Raw genomic sequence first — 20000 nt, forward strand, 5'->3', positions numbered from 1 at the left:
TTTCAATGGGTGCGTAGAAAGTTTCAATGGGTTGTAACGGTTTGTGCTGATTTTTCCAATGCCTCTTCACAACACTTTCAACGGGTTGCCAAGTGGCTTTCTTTTTTCAAGGGTTAAAGGTTTTTAATGGTTCTTCGTGATTTCCGACGCTTTTCAATACTTTCAACGCTTTACAATGCTCTTGAATAATATTTCAACGCTTCCCGAACACGGAGCTGAACGGCTTTAGTTACATGTAGGTAACCAGCGGAAGTGTGATATTGGAGAGCACATGGGAAAAGCTGATATAACAACTAAATCTTCAGTGGCTAAGACTGCAAACGTTTACAACACTGCTGCAAAATTCCATCATCCAGGTCGAAACAAAATTCGAACTTCACCTCTAGATCATCACACCGTGTCAATTTCTCTGCTGTAAATTGATATTCAACGGTGTTTGCCTTTGACATGGGAAAGGCAGATCTAAAATCATAACAAAACGACACGAGAAGCGGAGCTGCAAGAGCTCAAAAGATCTACAGCGTAGCTAGACAATTCCAATGCCTTGAGTCCAAACAGTATATTCATGTCAATCATCGCAATGTGTCAGTTTCTTTGCATACTTGGTATTCCTATTTTATTAAAAGGAAGTTTCGTTCACCATTCACCATAAATTTTCATCGCTTTATATATATATATATATAACACTGTTCAGTTATGTAGTAAAATAAAGCGCTACAAACATTTCGTCTTGCAAACATGCTTATTGAATCTACGAAAGTAAACATGCGTGCAACAAAGTTGTAAATTTTTCCATAAGACGAGCCCTCAGAAATGGCAAAGATCGGGCTTTCAACGGTTAACCAATGGCTTCAGCCATTTAGCGGGACACCGTTAGTGTACGTTTTCGCAAAGTGAACTCCAGGTGTTTTTGTTGATTACCGGCGGTCATATTGGAGGAACCCCATGATGTCTCCATACAAAACTCTGTAAAGTTACGTGAAACGCTTCAACAAATAACTTAGAAACGATGTACTGCACAGACCTGAGAATTGGAGAGATTTGTTTCCTATAAGATTCCAACTTTTTGGCCTTTTTCATTGAACAAAATTTCAAGTTTATTTTTTGTTTGGTGACAGTGAAACTGTATCGCAAGTTTGATAATCTTAATTCCTCCATTCGCCCATAACCAAGTGGACAATATTTTGGAGTATCAACGGCTTGAAAGTTTACGGAAGAAACCATGTATCATATAATCAATGTTTTATTCACTATGATAATTATGCGATCTGAAATGAACAAAATTACATAACAATCACTGAGATATTTGAATATGCGAAATCTCTAAGCAAATGAACAGAAAAGAATCAAAATAAAAGACTAAACTTACTTCTGTGGCAGGTTTCCGTAAACTATGAACTCTTGAAACTGAACAACTCGACGGTTTAAAACTGCTGAAACTGGTTAACGACTGACTCATGTCCTTTCAAACATGTGCTATTAACTGATCTGAAACTTAAGCCTTAGTAACTCAAATGAATTCTCTTAAAATGTCAATCAAAGCTTTGTGCGTTTCCGGTACTAATTAATCAGTTCTATCACTGTAACATTTCAATTCCTTGCGCCTTTGACCACAATCCTTGCGTTTCGAAGATAAATGTGTTCTCCAAATTAGAGACCTGCCTCTTTTGTTTGCCTCAGGCTCATTCACTGTGGCAGCAAAAAAGAGGCTCAGAAATACTCATAAGGCAATAAGCCTATGGAGGAAAATTCTAATTGCAACAATGTATTTAGCCGAATTGCGAAATGGGTAAAGTAATGTACTAGCAGAAGCTCGGCCTACTCTCAACATATTACTGGTATTGTTGAGGTATCATTCAGGTATTACAATACCAGGATTTCCAGTTCTTATCATGGCCGTCTGAAGTGCAGACATTGTTCACTTCAAGATTAGGGTTGTTTCCAAGCCCGCTGTCAAGTTTGATAACTTTTGCAACTTTAAGAACAAGGTATAGAAATATCCTCTTTAAAATTAGAATTTTCTCTCATCCCTTGTTTATTCCTACATGTATTTTGGTTCTATTTTGTTTTTTTTGTTTTCTCTATCTTAAAGTGCCCCTGTGATCAAAAAAACCACTTCCTTTTTTCCTTCAGATTTTGAAAGTGTGTTTGCTTAACACCTGACTGGCAAAATTTTGAGCTTTGATTTTTATCCAAAGGCCGTTTACTTTGAGTGTAAGTTTTGGATTTCACGGTCTGCCATTACTCACGTCGAAAACTGACCGATTGGACCTCAGACGGTTGGATCCAGGGAAAAGTGACGTCAGAGGCTCACTAGCTTAAAACTTCAGCGTGTGAACGCAGCTTATTATATATGCAAAGCGTGAGTTTAAAAGTCTGAAAGCCCAAAACCCTCGTGCTGCATATTAATTCTGTGGCGTACACACTTATTGCATTCTTAAACTAGTGAGCCTTTGACGTCATTTTCTCCTCGATTCAGGTCTCTCAAGAACATAATGTTAGTAATGGGGGACCATTAAATAGGAAAATTACAGGTAAAATAAAGAGGTGTCTTTTTGAAATCAAGGCTTAAAACGTGGGTCACTTCTAAAGTGTTTTGTTAACATAGTTTTGAAATCCAAAGAAAAATATGAATTGATTTTTTGGTCACAGGGGCACTTTAAGAAATTATTATTTCTTCCCAGCAAAAAAAATCCTGTTTTAGAAGCCCCTGGTTTCTTTGGGCTTCCTTTTCTTTTCCTCAACTCATTGCATATAATTTATCTGTGTTAAGACTTTGTGTCAAGGTAAAAATAAAATAAAAGTGCCAGAGGAATTGGTAATCATTTTAGGTAAATCTACACAGAAGTGTGAGGGAGAAAGGCTACATATAGATGACATGGTTTCAATAGACCCTTGAAGCTTTAAATTGTCATTTCCAAAGGCAAGGTTAGGCTACATTATGATGTCACAGTTTTATTCAGGTTCCCTATGAGGTTCTGAACAAAAGGTTCCGTGCAGCCCAGAAGGTAATCGACAGAGAGGTGTCACTTGTCGTGAGCGCAACAAATGACTTAACCAACAGTTTTGGTTCTGTATCAGTAAAGGTTGGAGAGATCACTGGTTTTTTGGATGGAGTAGTACAAAAATTACAGTCCCTGAAGAGAAAGGTGACAGAATTTATTATTTTATTTAACTGTCATGTATGTTATAAATCATAACACTCTCAGCTTTTTCAACTAAGCGGTTATTTACTTTGGGAAGTCTTTGCTTAATGGCTAATAACACTATAACACCTTATTTCTATAATGCATTCTTGACAGATATGTGGAGTCCCATGTACACTGTAAGTTATTGGACACCATGCACTTGTAATTAATTCCTGCTTAAAACAAGCAATACCAAGTTCAACAAACTATTTCCCATTTCAATTTGACTCATACATTATATACATGTAGCAACAGATCCAGTCAAGGACAAGTCCTCTTTTGATGTTGTAACTTAGCATTTCTTGAGCAAAATTAGAGGATTGATTGTATCAAAGGCTTTAGATAGACAGAGGAAAACTCTGAAAGTTCACGTTGTGTTGTCCATTAAAGAGGAAATGTTATTTTATTCTGTGGCATTCAGAGCATGTAATTTTTGACATTCGAGAGATGTACATGTAGTTTTGTTCTAAAGGAGTCAGTTCAGGTTTGTTTTTAATGAAGAGCATTTCTTACATGTACATTCAAGCTGTCCAGCTTTCCACTGCATTTCTTGAGAATGGTAAATTGGTAGTCTCAGATCTTTAATTGTCATTGTTCATTCCGTACTTGAATGCCCACCAACCAATGGCAGCTCCAACATTCCTCTCTGAAAGAGATTGACTGAATGGTAAAAGGTCACCATTGTACCCCAACAGTACTTTCTTTTAGGAAAAATAATAAGTTTGGGAAAACCCAATCACTTCTTTCTCCTACAAGATTAGATCTGCATGTAAACAGGTCATTTTGCAAAATGAGTACCAGTAATTACCTTTCAAGAGAAATATTAAATTTGTTGAGGTTTATTAATATTGTAACAGTACAAAGTAATAATACCATTGTAACTTTATATTTACTCCCTGGTGGTTGTATACTGCTCTTGTTAATTGAAATTTTGATAAACAAATATTTATGAATCTTATATTAAACAAATGAATGAAGGGGTAGTTTCTAAAGAAACTGTGGTGCTGCGTCGGTGGGGAAGTAAAAAAATTTGGTTTTCGCTCTGACGAAGGGCTAACGCTCGAAACGTCAGCTTTTAGAATCTCTGTACGGTGGCCAATTTACATTATCAACTCTGTTGATAAAACCAAATTTTTTTTATATTAAACAAGTTGTATTGCCAAAGGAATCATTAGAGAATATCACTGTGTTTTCATTACAAAACATAGTCCTACTATGTTAAAGACAGAAAAGAGTTTAGTTGGATGGGCTAATGCTCAAAATGTCAGCTTTCAAATTTCTTTACAGTGGTCAATTTAACATATCAACTCACGTAATAAATCATTGCTTTATTTCACTTTCCCACCGACACAGCACAACAGTTTCTTTACAATCTAACCCTTGTATCCTACATGTAAAAAAATGCTTTACTTCCAATAACTGTGAACCCAATATTCTTAACCCAATGACCAAGATAATGGTTGCTTTAGACTACGTACTGTACATAATGCGTGATTACTCCAATCACTACAATGTGTGCCAATCCCTTACCTGGAATGCAGTGTCTGACACTTGCAGACTGCATATTGCAGGCTAATCCTAACTCACAGTTGTTGAAAGCTAACCATTTTAAAATGGGTGCTTAGAATTAAATAATGTTTATCAGTGATATTTGTAGACAGTCTGCAGTATGTGGTCTGCAGTTGTCATTACCCCTCCTGGAATGCTGGAATAAGTAGTGCATAACCCTAATTCCTAAAATATGGGCAGTGTCCCTAACCTTACATGAAAGCTAACCATTCAAAATAACAGACTTAACTGATTAGAGTGTAATGTGAAGTGCTAAGTTTCTACCCCTTATGAACCATGTGAGCGTTAGCCCTACTAATGGAAATGGGCCCACAAAAGGACAGAGAAAAACTCTAACCAGGGCGGGAATTGAACCTACGACCTTTGGGTTAGATCACCGCTGACCTTGTAGCTCAGTTGGTAGAGCAGCGGTGATCTAACCCGAAGGTCGTGGGTTCAATTCCCACCCTGGTCAGAGTTTTTCTCTGTCCTTGTGTGGGCCCATGTCCATTAGTAGGGCTAACGCTTACATGGTTCATATGGGGTAGAAACTTAGCAGTTCACATTACGCTCTAATCAGTTAAGTCTGTTGAAATATAAGTGCTACACGGCCAACGCTTGCAAAAACGTATTCCTTTCTTGTACTCATTCAAAATAACCCAAATCACTAAGCTGAGCATTTTACCCCAATCATCATTTTTTTTTTTAAATTTGCTAGCACCAGAGACGACAATCCACCATAATAACGTTAAATTGATTTCTCTAGTTTATTTTCTGCATACTTCATAGAGATTTCTACTTAATTACAGGAAGATGTCTATATAGCTATGTTGAAATGGGTGGTGTCACGAGAAAAAAATTACCGGTAACTGGTTTGAAAAAAATGGACTGGTTCAAAATTTTTGCACTGGTTTAAAAAAATTAAACCCAGGCAACAAAATTGAACTACAACATACCCAATGTACATTTGCAGAGTTTAAATACCAAACTTAAACCAAATTTTCACTGCAAGTGTGCTGTTGCTTACAGAGTTTCACTTATAGTAATAATCATCATCTTTATTGAAGTGTCAAGTATTCTAGCACTGTGGCACTAAAAATTATTGTTGTCACTGTACATAGAAATTAACTCAAATTAACTTAAATCAAATCAAATGTTGATTTTGAGAAGAGGGGAAAACTGAAATACCTGGGGAAAAACCACTCAGAGCAGAGTAGAGAACCAACAAACTTTAATCATATTTTTTAAGATTTTGTTAAAGTGCAAACCTTCTATCTCTTGTAGTCAGAGGAATGTCTTGCTCAAGAAGAGGCATGCCTACAGCATTGTCGAGCACGTCTAGAGCACATAAAAGAGCACTCAGATGAGCAGAAGAGTGCTGTGATACTGTGGAAAAAGAAACGACTTGATCGAATGTTGGTTGACCACTGCCTTAGGTCAGGATTCTATGAAACAGCAATAAAACTTGCAAAGGACTCTGAAATAGAGGTAAGTAAGGGTGATAGAATATCAGGCTCTTCACCCAGTAGGTTACACAGTATTGTTGGTAGCCCCATTCAACTTTATCACCTTAAATGTAATCCTAGCCTTAAGAAATTCCTGTTCCAAGTCGAAGGTAAATTTTGCCTTCAGCTAAGGTAAATTTCAAATGTGTCAACTACAAAGTTATTGGTAATTTAAAGCAGCTTCCACCATTGTTCCCCCTTGCAAAGGTATCTTTGGAAGAAAAAATAGTTAGCATGCTGATATGTTGTCTCTCTGCAATGAAGACCTTGAAAGACATGTATGATTCCACTCCTTGTTGTTTCTAGTGCTAGGGACTTGCTCTCACTCTTTGTTATCAGTCATTGCTAAATGAAAATTTATAGCATTCAGGTGAATGATTTGAATATAAAGATTCCTGTGTTACAACAACTAATACCCTCGGAAACTAAAACCTACACCTGTAAGACCCTGGTCTTACATGTACCTTTCGTAGCACGGAAACTCTTAGTTTTTGTAATACAAAAACTAAGACCCCTTGTAAATATAACCAATAAAGATTCTCCATTATGTGTGCATAAACCAAACTCATTCTTACAACTGTTACATGTGCATGCTAATTTTTATTGATGTTGGTAATGGTGTGTAAGTTGTCTGATGGCTTGGTTGCTCAGGTCATTGAAGGTTTGATGCAGTGCATGAACATTTCAAGCTATCATGCACCCCAAGCTTAGTAGTATTATCTTGTCAGTTTGAGTTTCATGCTGTAATTTTTCTTGAATATTGTCCTCTTCTTAGGAATTTGTGGACATTGAACTGTTTTTGGTGTCAAGGAGAGTAGAGGAATCACTTTTAAGAAGAGAAATAGAACCATGTTTAGCTTGGTGTTATGAAAACAAATCAAAACTGAGGAAACTCAAGGTACTGTACTAAATGTTATTCTAACTGACATGATGATAATAGACCTTTTTACCAATGACCATCTCTATCACTCTAAGGGATACATTACACAGGGGATGTCCAGGCAGCAATTGCATACATGTTATAAGTTATAAAGGTCATCCGTTGTAGGTTTTACTGTCACACACTGATTCAATTAGCAAACCCTCCATGGTGCAGTACGGCTTTTCTTTATTTGACAATCTTTCACGAAGCAATGAATGTATGAAATCATTAGTTTTTTCCAAAAGAATTTTTTGTTTATTTGGTAATGATGAAATTAAAATAGTGGGCTCCAAAAAGGTACTTAATTTTTACAGGCATGATAATTTTCTGTGATAGTTTCTTGAAGAAGCTTGAAAAAATCTTCATAAGGTTTTTAGGGTTTTATTTTTTCCAATAATGAGCTTCAAAGTAAGGCATGCAGCCTATATACCATGGTATTTACAGTGCTCTACTGCTTGATTTTAACATGCCTAAATGGCATGCCACATGAAAAAACCATGTGTCCAAGACTCTATTATGTCAATCTGTGACTATTCAATAAATTATTTATCTCTTGTCAACGAACTATCCTCATAGCCTTCTTCAAAGTTATCATCCGCCACAAGATCTTAGCTCTTCAAACAAAAATCTACTTGTCGTTCCTGGTTTTAACATGAATAGTTATGGCCGTCGTGCTTTTTCTGTTGTTGCGCCGCTTCTCTGGAACAGTCTTCCTCAGCATATTAGGGATGCTGAATCACTGGAATTTTTAAAAGAAGTCTGAAAACTGTCCTTTTTATATGCGCCTTTTCAAATTCATCACATGACTTTGGTGTTTTAGTTATGATTTAATTGTTTTGTTTTTGCCTTTGTAGTTTTAACTGTAGTTTTAACTTTGTAGTTTTAACTTTGACTTTGTAAATAGCGCTTTTGGACCCTTGGGAAAGGGCGCTTTATAATGTCTTATTATTATTGTTGTTGTTGTTGTTGTTGTTGTTGTTGTTATTATTATTATTATTATTATTATTATTACAGAGAATTACTTCCGATTCAACCAACAAGGATAATGTACATACATTGCAAAACAAGGCACTATACTCCAACCCACTGCAAAGACAGTGCCTGGTTTCATGATCCCCAGAGTTTCACTTTATTTTGTACTGGAGTATCTGACAGGACTAAAGAAAGTCTAAAATGTCAAAATAAAGGTGTCATCTTCTGCCTCTACTATTTTAACACCCTAAAAGTGGGCCCTGCTTAAATTTGAACCTGCAATATTTCTAACTCAGCAGACTGGTACAGCACATTATCCAATAATCCTGTCTAGCAAGGTGGCAATGAGTCTCAAAAGCTTGCGGCAAGACATGCTAAATAACTGCATTCTGTAACTTACAAAGTTGTATTGTCATATTACTTATGGACTACTCCTAAGACCACTTTTATTGTCAAAGTGTTACGAGTGGAACTTTTTGGTTTAAGCTATTTTTTTTTTATGCAGAGTAACCTTGAATTTAATGTTAGAATGCAAGAGTTTGTTGAGTTGGTCAGAAGAGGTGATAAAATGGAAGCTGTAAGGTATGTAATATACCTAGTGTTCTATTAACAAGTTTATACAGAAACAAGCAACTTCACTGTGAACCATTCAAGGGCACCCAACGAAAATATAGTTGAAAACCACTTAAAGGAAGTCTAGTGATCCGAAAATTATAGGGGTCAAAATTTACCTTCTCGAAAATTTCAGCCAGAAAAAAGGCTCCCGAAGATTCTAGGTGACCTTTTTAAGGTAAAAATCCGTTAAAAATGTGCAACTATAGCATTTTTTAGAACAAATGTTCCGAAAATTCTAGATCTCAAATCGCCTTCCGAACAGATATTTTCCGAAAATTGACGTTGGGTGCCCCTGAACCGGGCCCCTGAACCATTACACATTTGTTTAAGAAATGTGGTACAGTGCTTCCAGACATTTTGCAGTTTGTTGTGGTTACTTTTTTTACAAGATTTATTAAAAAATAAATATCTGGAATCTTAAAAGCGATGAGTAATGGACTTCGACAACAATTTGATCTCCGTATCAACTGAGCGAGCTTTGTTTCAAAATTAATATTTTACTAATTGTGATGTTATGTACAACACTGAAACCAAATGGCAAATTCTGTATGGGCTTAAAGAACATTGAGGGAATCGAACGCCTTCAATGCATAAGTTGCATCTCAGTTGTCTGGTTATTTAATTTCATTTATTTTGTACTCAACTCTGCACAGTCTTCAGGCAAAACATAATTGGAAGTGTGACAGTGAAGATTTACATGTATTTGAAAGAAAGCTTGTTCTCGTTAGTCAAGAATTATTTTGAAAGAAAACTTCTAGCCCATGTTTTTGCTTCGTTATTTGAGGAAAAGATTCTTCAGAGAAGGGTTTGATCCTGAATTTAATTTGTTGCGTATAGTTCTTTTGACACGAATTGGGCTTCTTGTTTTCACGCACGCAATGAAATAGGAAGGTTTTTTTGCCTCTTATAGCAGATATGTTATTTCAATAAAATCTTTCGCTGGAAAATGGTTTTTGTGACATTTTCGGCCTTTGTTGATTCATCGTGTTGTGTGATAATCGAGCTTAACATATTTGCATACGTGGGTTGAAATTGAAACCCCGCGGGTAGTTTTCATGAAGATGACAGGAAGTCGTGTTCTTTTTGGCAAATGTTTAATTGGTAGCTATAGTTTTTAATGCCAGAGAAAAGATTTGTTTTATCACTATGGTGTAAAACGTAGTTTTTTTTTTTTTATGAAGCCAAAAATATTTCTTTAAGTTCCTGGTTAATCCAATTTCTTGCTACCACTTGTTACTCATTAACACGACTATTTTTCAACAATATTATTACACTGTATATCGCTTTAAACTAAGCCAGAAGCATTCAGATAGTAAAACACTTCATATTTATTAACCTTTTCCTTTGCTTTTGTGTTTGCCAGCATTGTGATTTGCGATAATTCAGGTTGCCGTGTTCGAAAGTATGTTTTTGCATCCTGCTACCTATTCTCCCCGTGCCTCGTGGCACATAGGGCCTGTACAGATGTCTTCCACTGTTCTCTGTCCGCTGCGATCATCCTCGTTTCCTCCCATGATATCCACCCTGCCTCTTTACGTTTGACTTGACTCAAAAACCAACGTTTGACTTGATTTGCGTTAATTGTTAATTTCAGTTTACACTGTCCCCAATTAGTGCTCCGGCGCTAGAACGACTAGACACTTCAATAAAGTTCCTTTCCTTTCCTTTCCTTTTCAACTGTTCGTCGACATGTTGTCTTCGGCCTTCCCCGTCTTCTTTTCCTTTCCGGGCCCAGCTTATTGCAATGTTAAAATCATATTTCATCCATTCCACTCTGCGGTTTCATACTCGCTCTTTCCAATAGCTCTTTAGTACTGACATGATCTTGCCATTTAATGCGTAGGATCTTTCGTAGGCACTTATTGTGGAATACATCTATAGCTTTGTCACCTCCTTTGTTCATATTCCACGTCTCGCATCCATATAACAATACCGGCACTACCAGTATCTTATACAGTCTCAACTTTGTTTTCCTTGGGATGCTATTGGAATGCCACATGTTCTTCAATCTGATGAATGCACCTCTCACTTTGAATCGTCTGTTCTTCAGGTCTTTCATACCACCTCCTTCCTTGCACACTTTCGCTCCTAAGGATGTGAACTCATCAATATCCTCAATATCTATTTCATTGGATACAATCCTGTCTTGGTTTCTTGCGTTAATCCTCATTGTTTTCGTCTTCTCTGTACTGACCTTGAGCCCCACTCGTCTGGCTTCTTCCTGCAGCTTTGTTGTTTTATCCTGAATCTGCTGTTTGGTAGAGGAAATTAGAGCTATGTCATCTGCAAAGTCCAAATCATCAAGTTTGCATGTCAGCCTTCATCTTATGCCATTCTCACCATTTCCAACTGTACTCACCCAATCCATTGATCAAAAACAAGAATCCAGACATATTGCATCCCTTCTTGACGCCAGTTATACTTAATATGTCAAACCATTCGCCTATCTCTCCCCCATCCACGACTGCACACTTGAAGCCATTACAAAACACTTTGGCCATTTTCACTATTTTCTCCGAAATTCCATACCTCCCCATAATCTCCCATAAACTTTCTCTGTGGATGGAATTAAAAGCGTTTTCAAAATCTATAAAGTTCCAATACAGGGCAGCTTGCCACTTGCCTGTTCAATGATATTTCGTAGAATGAAAACCTGGTCTGTTGTTCCCCTGCTTTTCCTATAACCGGCTGTCAACACCCTTCCTTATTCGATCTATAATAATCCTGCCCAGTATTTTACTCACTACAGACATCAACCTTATCCCTCTTGAGTTCTTGCATTTCGTAAGATTACCTTTTTTGGCAGTTTAACAGTAAGTCGCTGTTTCCAAGCCTCAGGGATCCTTACATGGTTCCATATTTTTATCAGCAATTGATGTATTTTCTCTGCTGAAAATTCTACGTTGGCTTTCAGCAACTCAGCTGTAATAGAGTCAATCCTTGGGGCTTTACCATTTTTAAGTCCCTTTATGGCTTCCTCAATTTCACCTAACGTTGGCTCACTGACTGCAATCTCCTCAATTATTTCACTGAACTCGAATCCATAGTCTTCGTCACTAGTTATCGGGTTTTCTGGGGCTTCTAAAGTGCTCTGTCCATCTTGACTGCACTTCATCTTTTCCACTTAGGAGGTGTCCATTTTTGTCTAAAATTACTGTCCTTTGCCTTGGTCTTTCATTGCGTAATGTCTTAGTGAGCCCATAAAGTGTCTTCATGTGCTGGTTTCTTACAGCCTTCCCTGCCTCACCTGTAATATTGTCTATCCATTTACTTTTATCCACCTTAATGCTCCTCCTCGCTTCCCTATCCTTCCTTACATATTCTGCCCTAAGCTGTCTCTTTACCCTTTCGGAGCGTGTTTTCAAGATCTTCTTATTAACGCCCTCTCTTTGATCTATGAGTTCCCATGACTCCTTGCTGATCCATGGCTTTTTCGTCTTTTGAGATCTTCCCAATACTGTTTCTGCTGCTTCTATGTATGCCTTCTTCATCACCCGAAAGTCTCTCCACTTTTTCCTCTTCTTCAACTTCTGGTTCTTCATTCTCTAGAGCCCCATACCTATTGCGTAGGGTTATGTTAACTGCCTTTAGCACCTACTCATTTTCCAACTTAGCCGTATTATACTTCACTCTACATTCAACCTTTTCTTTCGGTGCCTTTCTCAACCTGAGCATAATTTTTGTACACACAAGATAATGATCACTTCCAATATCTGCAGACCTGTAAACTCTTGTGTCGTTCACTGACTTCCTAAACCGCTTGTTGATAAGGATATGATCGATCTGCTTCCTGGTCCTTCTATCGGGCGACACCCATGTTGCTTTGTGGATGGTCTTATGTGGGAATAGTGCTCCTGTAATAACCAGCTCATACATATCACATATTTCACAAAGCCTTTCTCCGTTCTCTTTCCTTAGCCCCAGTCCGTGTTTTCCCACAACTCTTTCATAATCCTTGTATTCGTATACAAACTTAGCATTCATGTCTCCGGTAGCTATGATCATATCATGGATATTTACACCACCTATCACATCTTGAAATCTTGAGTAGAACTCATCTTTTTCCTGTTGTCTGCATCTTCCGTTGGTGCGTATACATGAATGACTGTAAGCTTTATGTATTTGAAATAGTACCTAGCTTGAATTATTCATTCGCTGATAGGGGTCCACTCCATCAGATCATCAGGCTCCAACTGCATTTTTTGACATTAATATCCTACTCCCTGTGTGTGGTTGTCATTATCTTTTCCAGAGTAAATTATAGTGTCTCCTTCTGCAGGTTGCACTTTTCCTTGGCCCTTCCAGTGCGTTTCACTGATGCCCATGATGTCGATACCTTTCCTCTCATCTCTCTTGCTACCTGTGCAATGTTACCACTTCTGTAGAGTGTCCGTACATTCTATTTACCAGCCTTCAGGGTGTGTTTAGGGTGCATCAGTGGCCTAGTCGACCCGGGGGCGTCCGGTTGGATTTGGCTCCCTGCGTCATTGAGTCCCTCCTACTAGGTACGGTCACAGCGCCTCCCTGATACAGTGAATTCTCTCTGCTTCTGGTTTCTGTAATAGTTGCTTTTAACGGGAGAGGGTTATCAGCCCTCAGCCCAACCCCCAACCTGGAGGACCAGGGGATCACTCTTTGTCTGGTTCCTACCCTTTGACCTGTTTGGCATGGTTGGCCCTACCAGGAGTACATGACTCCCGCCAACATAGCTCTTGGGGTCATTGGAATACGCAAGCCACCTCACCACGACAAGGTGTTGATCCCAATCGAGGTGGATGTTAGATTTTCAATTACAAACTCTGTTTTGATTAAAACAGACAAAGAAGGTTTACTGTAAATATTCAGTCAAATATCACAACAAAATTAAAAAACGAAAGACGCAAGTTTCTTGGCTAAAGAGTACTGTGTTTTACTCTGAAAACGACGAACGATTAACATTCTTCCCGGTAGTTCATTCAATGTAAACAAGAACGTTGACACAAGGTGATCACGTTCACCTTTGTGGTTGCCTAGCACGTGCTCAATTTCTTCCTTTTGACAGAACATTGACCTTTAATTCCTTTGATTCAAGGAAGTCGGAGACTGCTGAAATTTTGGTTTTTTTACGATCTATTTTACGATCTATTGCCATTAATACGATCTATTGCTATTAATCTGAGCATTGGAAATTCAGAGTTTTATATACAAACTATGTCATGTGTGGAATAAACGCTTGCTTAGTGCAACTGCAAGGCATGCATGAAATGCAGGAAAACGTCTTCTGAAGACGGGACAGGACATCAGGGGCGGATTTGTGAATTCGTGTCTCCCCCCCCCCCCCCACCTTTTTCCCTGTACAGTATTTAAAGAGCTTCTGTAACCAACCGACTTTCAAGTGGTACAGAGTGCGCCAGACGGTTTTACTTAATTTAGTTCAGTTTCAGAGCTTTTCTTATTTCAAATACATTTTGCCTTGATAGATATACATCACTAACGTGAATATGTCGGATAGAGGGCATGTGGGGCGGGGGGGGGGGGGGGGGAGAGGAAGGTGCGCTCTCTACGCAATTTCTTCGGCCCCCTCTTTCTGGAATTGCTGGATTCGCCCCTGGGGCATAATCAACGTGAGAGCATGTGAGCCAAAGGGCCACTGTTGGGACCCCATAAATGGTCTAAATGACCCCCCACTTGAAAAAATTGACTGGAACGCTGCAGTTTAACACCACCAACGACACCACCAACTCAGTGCCTTCTACTTTTGTGTAACACGTGATACAGGAAAACCAGTTCGTGGAGCGTCCAGTTTGTTTTTGAAGGGGCGAAAATGTGTTCACCAACCACTAAAACACGCATGTGTAACATGAAACAAGATATGAAAGTTATGAAAAACAAATCATGATCATGTCAAATTGTGTAATAAAAATGTTAATGTAGAAGAGAAGAATATTATATTACAGTGTAAAAGTATCTTAATACAATGAAGGGGAAGCTCATGGCTGATCGTGTTAGTTACCATGACAACACTAACATCCTCACATGTGAAAGATAGAAATGATATGTGCACTGCCCGCCATGAAGATTTGAATTTTTCGTAAGAAGGAAAATCCTACTATTTCGTCAGGATTCATATAATCAAGGTGCATACTACATGTACCTGGGTATGATAAGCCACAATGGTCCTAGTTATAATTATTTTGACAATCTTTTTTGTAGGTATGCGAGGAAGCATTTTCCTCCAGCAAATGTTGAAGGAACCATGACCAAGGAAATCCAGAGAGCCATGGCTTTACTGGCCTTTAAACCTGATACCAGCTGCTCTCCGTACAGGGTGGGTCAAAATATTTCATGTCATTGGATCCCTTTCCTTTTATAGAATTATATGAAGTAAATTTGCCTTAAACTTTTTCAGGAGTTGTTTGATTTAGAGAGATGGACTCATCTGGTGATGCAGTTTAGAAGGGAGAATTTCCAGCTTCATCAGCTCAATGATCAGTCAGCATTAGCTGTCACATTACAAGCTGGTCTTTCTGCTCTGAAGACACCGTATCCTTTCCTGACAGCAAAACTTGCAATGTGGTTCTATTAATTTAGGGTTTTATACATCATGCTACAGATTTTCGCTGTCATGAACGATTCTAAACATTTTGTTTCTCTTAGAATAGGAAAGCAGGCTACGTGTACATCTCTGTATTATCCTTTATGTCTGGCTGTTGGGCGTTTTTGTTGCAAGAAGAGTTTTCTCGAAATTAAAAATATACTTTGACACTGCAGTCTCTGTTGTCCGATTTCCCTGGTTGGCCAGGTTTTGTCGCTGTTATTTCATTAGGCTGCATTTTCTTGCCTCAATTTAAGATTATATTTGGGTATAATGTGTAAAAGGTTTTTAGTTTCAAGTGAATGTTTGGAGACTGCATTTAAACTTGTTTTAAAAGCAGGGTAAACAACTTGTTGCGCTGTGTGCAAACAACCAATTACGGTCACTGTTTCTCCAGTTATTACTGATGTCTTACCATGCATGTCGAGAGCCTTATAAAGCAAGTGAAGCTATGATCCTCGCAGTTGTGAACGCAATTTTTGCAATTGCGTAAAGAAGCCTGAAAAATTCAGGACTTCAACGGGGTTTGAACCCGTGACCTCGCGATACTGGTGCGACGCTCTAACCAACTGAGCTATGAAGCCACTGACGTTGGGAGCTGGTCTTTACTCAATTGCAAAAATTGCGTTCATAACTGCGAGGATCATAGCTTGCTTCACTTGATTTCATATCCGCAGTTCATATATGATCCATTTCATATATCATTTCATCGTTAAGCCTTAAGGTTAGAGTTAAAACTCTTAAGGGTTAAGCCTTGAAGGTTTGTCCACTAAATTTCATAGAATGGAGTTAAAATTATAGTCCCTTACTCTGAGCATTAAATTCCCGCTGAGCATTTCCCGTTTAAAGTGGCTCGAGAGTTGTGGGCTGAAAATTTCTTTACTGTGATCTTTTTGCGGATGATGTTGCATGTGACAATAAAATAAATAGATTGTGCGGCTTTCCTTGACTTGGGTTAGGCACTGTTACCAAGAAGGACATAAGAGTTCGGAGTGTCCTGTTTGTAGTCATCCTTTAAATATCCTTGGTCGTTCGCTGCCTTTTGCTCACTGCGCTCAGTCCAGGCTGGTCTGTCCCATATCAGGACATGTCATGAATGAGAATAACCCACCTTTGGTGCTTCCCAATGGATATGTGTATGGAGAAAATGTAAAGGAACTGTTTTGTTTTAAGCCACAACAAGAGGACAAAGAGTATTGCTTAATGATCATTTCGCAGGTGTCATTCAATTTTCCCACTTTATGTTTACAATTCTGATAGTTTTGTTTTTAACTTTTAGGCGTTACATGGCATGGCAAGCGAAAATGATGGTCGAGTCGTTTGCCCCAAGACACAAGAGTCCTACCATGTTGACCAAGCTGAGAAAGTTTACGTTATGTAGGAGGAACCAACAGAGTGTCGACTATGTTATCTGAAAGATCGGCTTATTAATACGCTATCAGAGACTACGCTGCACACGGTTGCGTAAAAGTAATTGTAGTGTTCGTTCCAAAATTACACATTATTTATCACGTTTAGATCATGCTGTGTTAAATGATTTGTCAAAGAAAAAGTTAACAAAAGCAACAAAACAGCTTTCACTTTATGCAAAAATCCAACTTTACAGGGTACTAGTTACCCTACACAGGAGGGTACTAAAGCACGTCTGTGAGCTATTGCAAGGACAACGGCAAAGGCAACGAGAACGTCATCTCAGAATATAAATTTGCGGTTTTGCAATGGTTACGCGATTTTCCTCAAAGCTTTCATTATAAAAAAAATGGGTGCTATAGTTCTCAAAGAAAAGGAGAACTAATAAGTTCCGTCATTGCAATAATTTCAAGTTTTTTGGGATATAAATTTGGTTAGCAACCCTCAAGGAATTAAAACCTTGTGCGAACGGCGCGAAAGTTGAGAGAAATGAAAAGTCATCTACGGGTGTTTGAAAGCAATAAGAAAAAACATCAACATCTTTATCTATAGTCGAATTTATAATGATTAAAAAGTTGTTAATATCTTCGAAAAAATAAGTAATGGGAAAAAAAGCAAAAGAAACTAGAGTTGACGTTTACGTGACAAGAATTCAAGGTTATCAATGGGTAAATGGGTACAAAATTTCGATGTTCTTGGATTTGCTCGCTTTTTACCAGAATGCATTGCGCTTACGACCAGAATTCATTGCTCTGATGGGGCAGCCTCGCTTTGAGTAGGACTCACTCAACAAAGTGGCGAGCGATTATAGACATCTTAATCTTTGAAACGTCGTTAAATATTTTGTGCTTTTTACAAACCAGGAATAAAAAAGTCTCAAAGCTTAGTATACTATAAGTTCAACTAGATACCATTTCCCAGAGGGTTTGAGTTCCCATTTCACTTCTGAATACGTATCAGAGTTTGATACTCGGGTTTCGAACGTAACGGTATTATCATTTGATATTAGAGAGATACAGTAAACACCCGCATATAAGAACACATTTTTCAGGCTTAAGGCTGATCGTGTTCTTATTTGAGGGCTGCTTAGTGAGAAATCAGCCTGAAAGTGTTCTTAAAATGCTCTTAAAATTGGTTTCAGAAATACTTCAAACTATATATTACTGGAGGTTTAATTAACATACAATGCTGTTTTGCAATAGATTTAATAGTTTGTAATGGTCCTGAACACCATAGTACTTTGATGTAAGTTACTGTACTGAATTGTTTCCTTATCCTAATACCCTTTCCCTTTGTATTAAGAACATGTTTTATTTATCAGCCTGAATTTGTTCTTATTCATATGGTGCTTTATTGACCAAATTTCAGCCTGATGTTCTTAATCCACTTGTTGCTTATATGCAGGTGTTTACTGTACAGCATCGTGTTAAAATTTACGACAAACGTCAAGCTGACATTTGCGTTTTGTGAAAAATGAAGGAAGCTTGTTCGATTTGAGCTCATTTGTTGCCTACAAAGAGAATTCTCAAAGGAAACTGAAACAAAAAGCCGGGAATTTTCAACCCTTTATGACAAGCAGCAGCACCGATGCCATTTGTCGTTTCACGTGAAAACAAAGCTAAATGTCTCCTCGAGCTCCGTACTGTAAGTTACGGACCAAGTCTTTTCAATCAACGGGAAAACCAGTATCCGTAACTTTCAGTGCGGACGTCAGTAAGGTATTTATAATTAATATGTACTAAAACAGTGGATAGCCTAACGCGCGCGCTGATTGGCTTCTCAAACTCCGGGTATCCTTTGCTATTCACCTCCGAGCAATTCGCCCGCAATTTGTGCCCGCAAATGTTGTAATCTTTGCAGGAATAAATTAGTTAAAATCATCTTTTTGTGCTATATTATCTCACTTTTTTAGTATATACTAAAACAACTATCCACCTCAGTGTCGGTGGCTTGTTGTGGATATTTCATTTAAAATTAAATATCCACTACCAGCCACCTCCACTTCAGTTTGCTAATTATCATTATCAGTAATCCTGCTTTGGAGAAGTAAATGTGTTACATTTCTCTACACATGAAAATATAAATCTTTATACTGTGTCACCATAGCGATTTTCACCGGTGATGTAAAATTGAGTGTGACGAAAACTTAGAAATGTGCGCTGGCTTATCAGCGCTGATACTGAAACCTGTCTAGCGCAAGCTTACAGGTTTCATCCCAATATCAGGCAAGGATTTCAGCCACTGAATACACTTTTGCCTGTAGTCCTGAAATTGGAATTCTCTTTCTAACGGGACTAATCGAGAAACTGTATTTTTCTGGATGCCATTCGTTGTTTGAGTTGACGTCACTCTAGGTTTAGCACTCGTAATGTTCTGTTCTATGTTAACGTTATAACCTTGTACTTTTACATTTCCATTGCTTTTATTGTTGAAAGCTGAAAGCCTTTTAAACACTTCAGAATGTCGGCTCTCCGCACCTATTACACCCTCGTCTAATCTTCGTTTACCAGAACTCCTTGCAACAACGTTTTCCAAATATGACGTTTTTGCCGCCCCTGCTCTCTCCTGCCTCCTCCGCACTGCCTCTTGTCGTTCAAACAATGGACTTTGAATGCCACTTTCCCGCCGAAAACCGGAACCACTGTAGCTCTTAATGGGAGATTCTGAAGATTTCCTGGCCAATGGGAATCCTCGAGCATCTTGGGAACGGTTTTGTTTGTTCCCAGGCTTTGGCCGATCTGATCCACTTGATATCCTTCTACTTCTGAATTTTCTGTCTCTGTACTCCAGAGATATCCGCACTGACTTGTGAGCTAGGGTGGGCATACTACCATACTTTCTTGACAGGGGAACCGTGAGCAACGTTTTTTCTGTTGCCATATGAAAATCTATATTTCTGAAATGGGATAGAATGTTGGAGAATTAGTCACATTTCCCAGACGCAATAGCAAAACGATTTCTCCAGGTGTATTCTTCAAGTTTAACGAACTTGCTTAATTTATGTTCAAGGTGACTTTTGAAAGCTAAGGCCAACTTGCGTTATACCCTCTAAATTATGATTCTCCCGAACAGTGCTATGAAGTTGTATCTATTAGTGATCTCGCTTAACAGTTTTAAATACTTCTCTTAGCTACTAATGACAGCGTTAGCATTTTTACCTAACAACTATAAGCTGCAAGTAAATTACTTGCTTTCCATGGAAATGGCTGAGGGGAAATGCAGCGAGGGCTCATTCGCTGAGTCGACATGTTATGAGTTTAACTAGA

The 20000-nt window shown here is 38.3% G+C and overlaps 2 protein-coding genes across 3 annotated transcripts in view; one reads left to right on the forward strand and one right to left on the reverse strand.

Moving 5' to 3' along the window:
* The window catches only part of LOC138043924 (E3 ubiquitin-protein transferase MAEA-like), a 30371-nt gene extending 13012 nt beyond the window's left edge, over window positions 1-17359 (forward strand). Inside the window, exons 2-9 of one of the 2 annotated variants that reach the window (XM_068890452.1) lie at window positions 2964-3149; window positions 6021-6224; window positions 7017-7139; window positions 8641-8717; window positions 14943-15057; window positions 15139-15272; window positions 16284-16473; window positions 16604-17359. In XM_068890452.1, coding sequence (XP_068746553.1) covers window positions 2964-3149; window positions 6021-6224; window positions 7017-7139; window positions 8641-8717; window positions 14943-15057; window positions 15139-15272; window positions 16284-16473; window positions 16604-16705 — 1131 coding nt within the window. In that variant the 3' untranslated portion in view covers window positions 16706-17359. Of the gene's footprint in view, window positions 1-2963; window positions 3150-6020; window positions 6225-7016; window positions 7140-8640; window positions 8718-14942; window positions 15058-15138; window positions 15273-16283 lie in introns of both variants that reach the window. The other variant, XM_068890451.1, reaches the window with a different exon arrangement.
* Window positions 16608-20000, reverse strand: part of LOC138043925 (uncharacterized) — a 5729-nt gene continuing 2336 nt past the window's right edge. Inside the window, exon 2 of the mRNA XM_068890453.1 lies at window positions 16608-19630. Coding sequence (XP_068746554.1) covers window positions 18925-19614 — 690 coding nt within the window. The 5' untranslated portion in view covers window positions 19615-19630 and the 3' untranslated portion in view covers window positions 16608-18924. The remainder of the gene's footprint in view (window positions 19631-20000) is intronic.

Source organism: Montipora capricornis, chromosome 3, assembly GCF_036669925.1.
Source record: "Montipora capricornis isolate CH-2021 chromosome 3, ASM3666992v2, whole genome shotgun sequence".
Classification (NCBI taxonomy): domain Eukaryota; kingdom Metazoa; phylum Cnidaria; class Anthozoa; order Scleractinia; family Acroporidae; genus Montipora; species Montipora capricornis.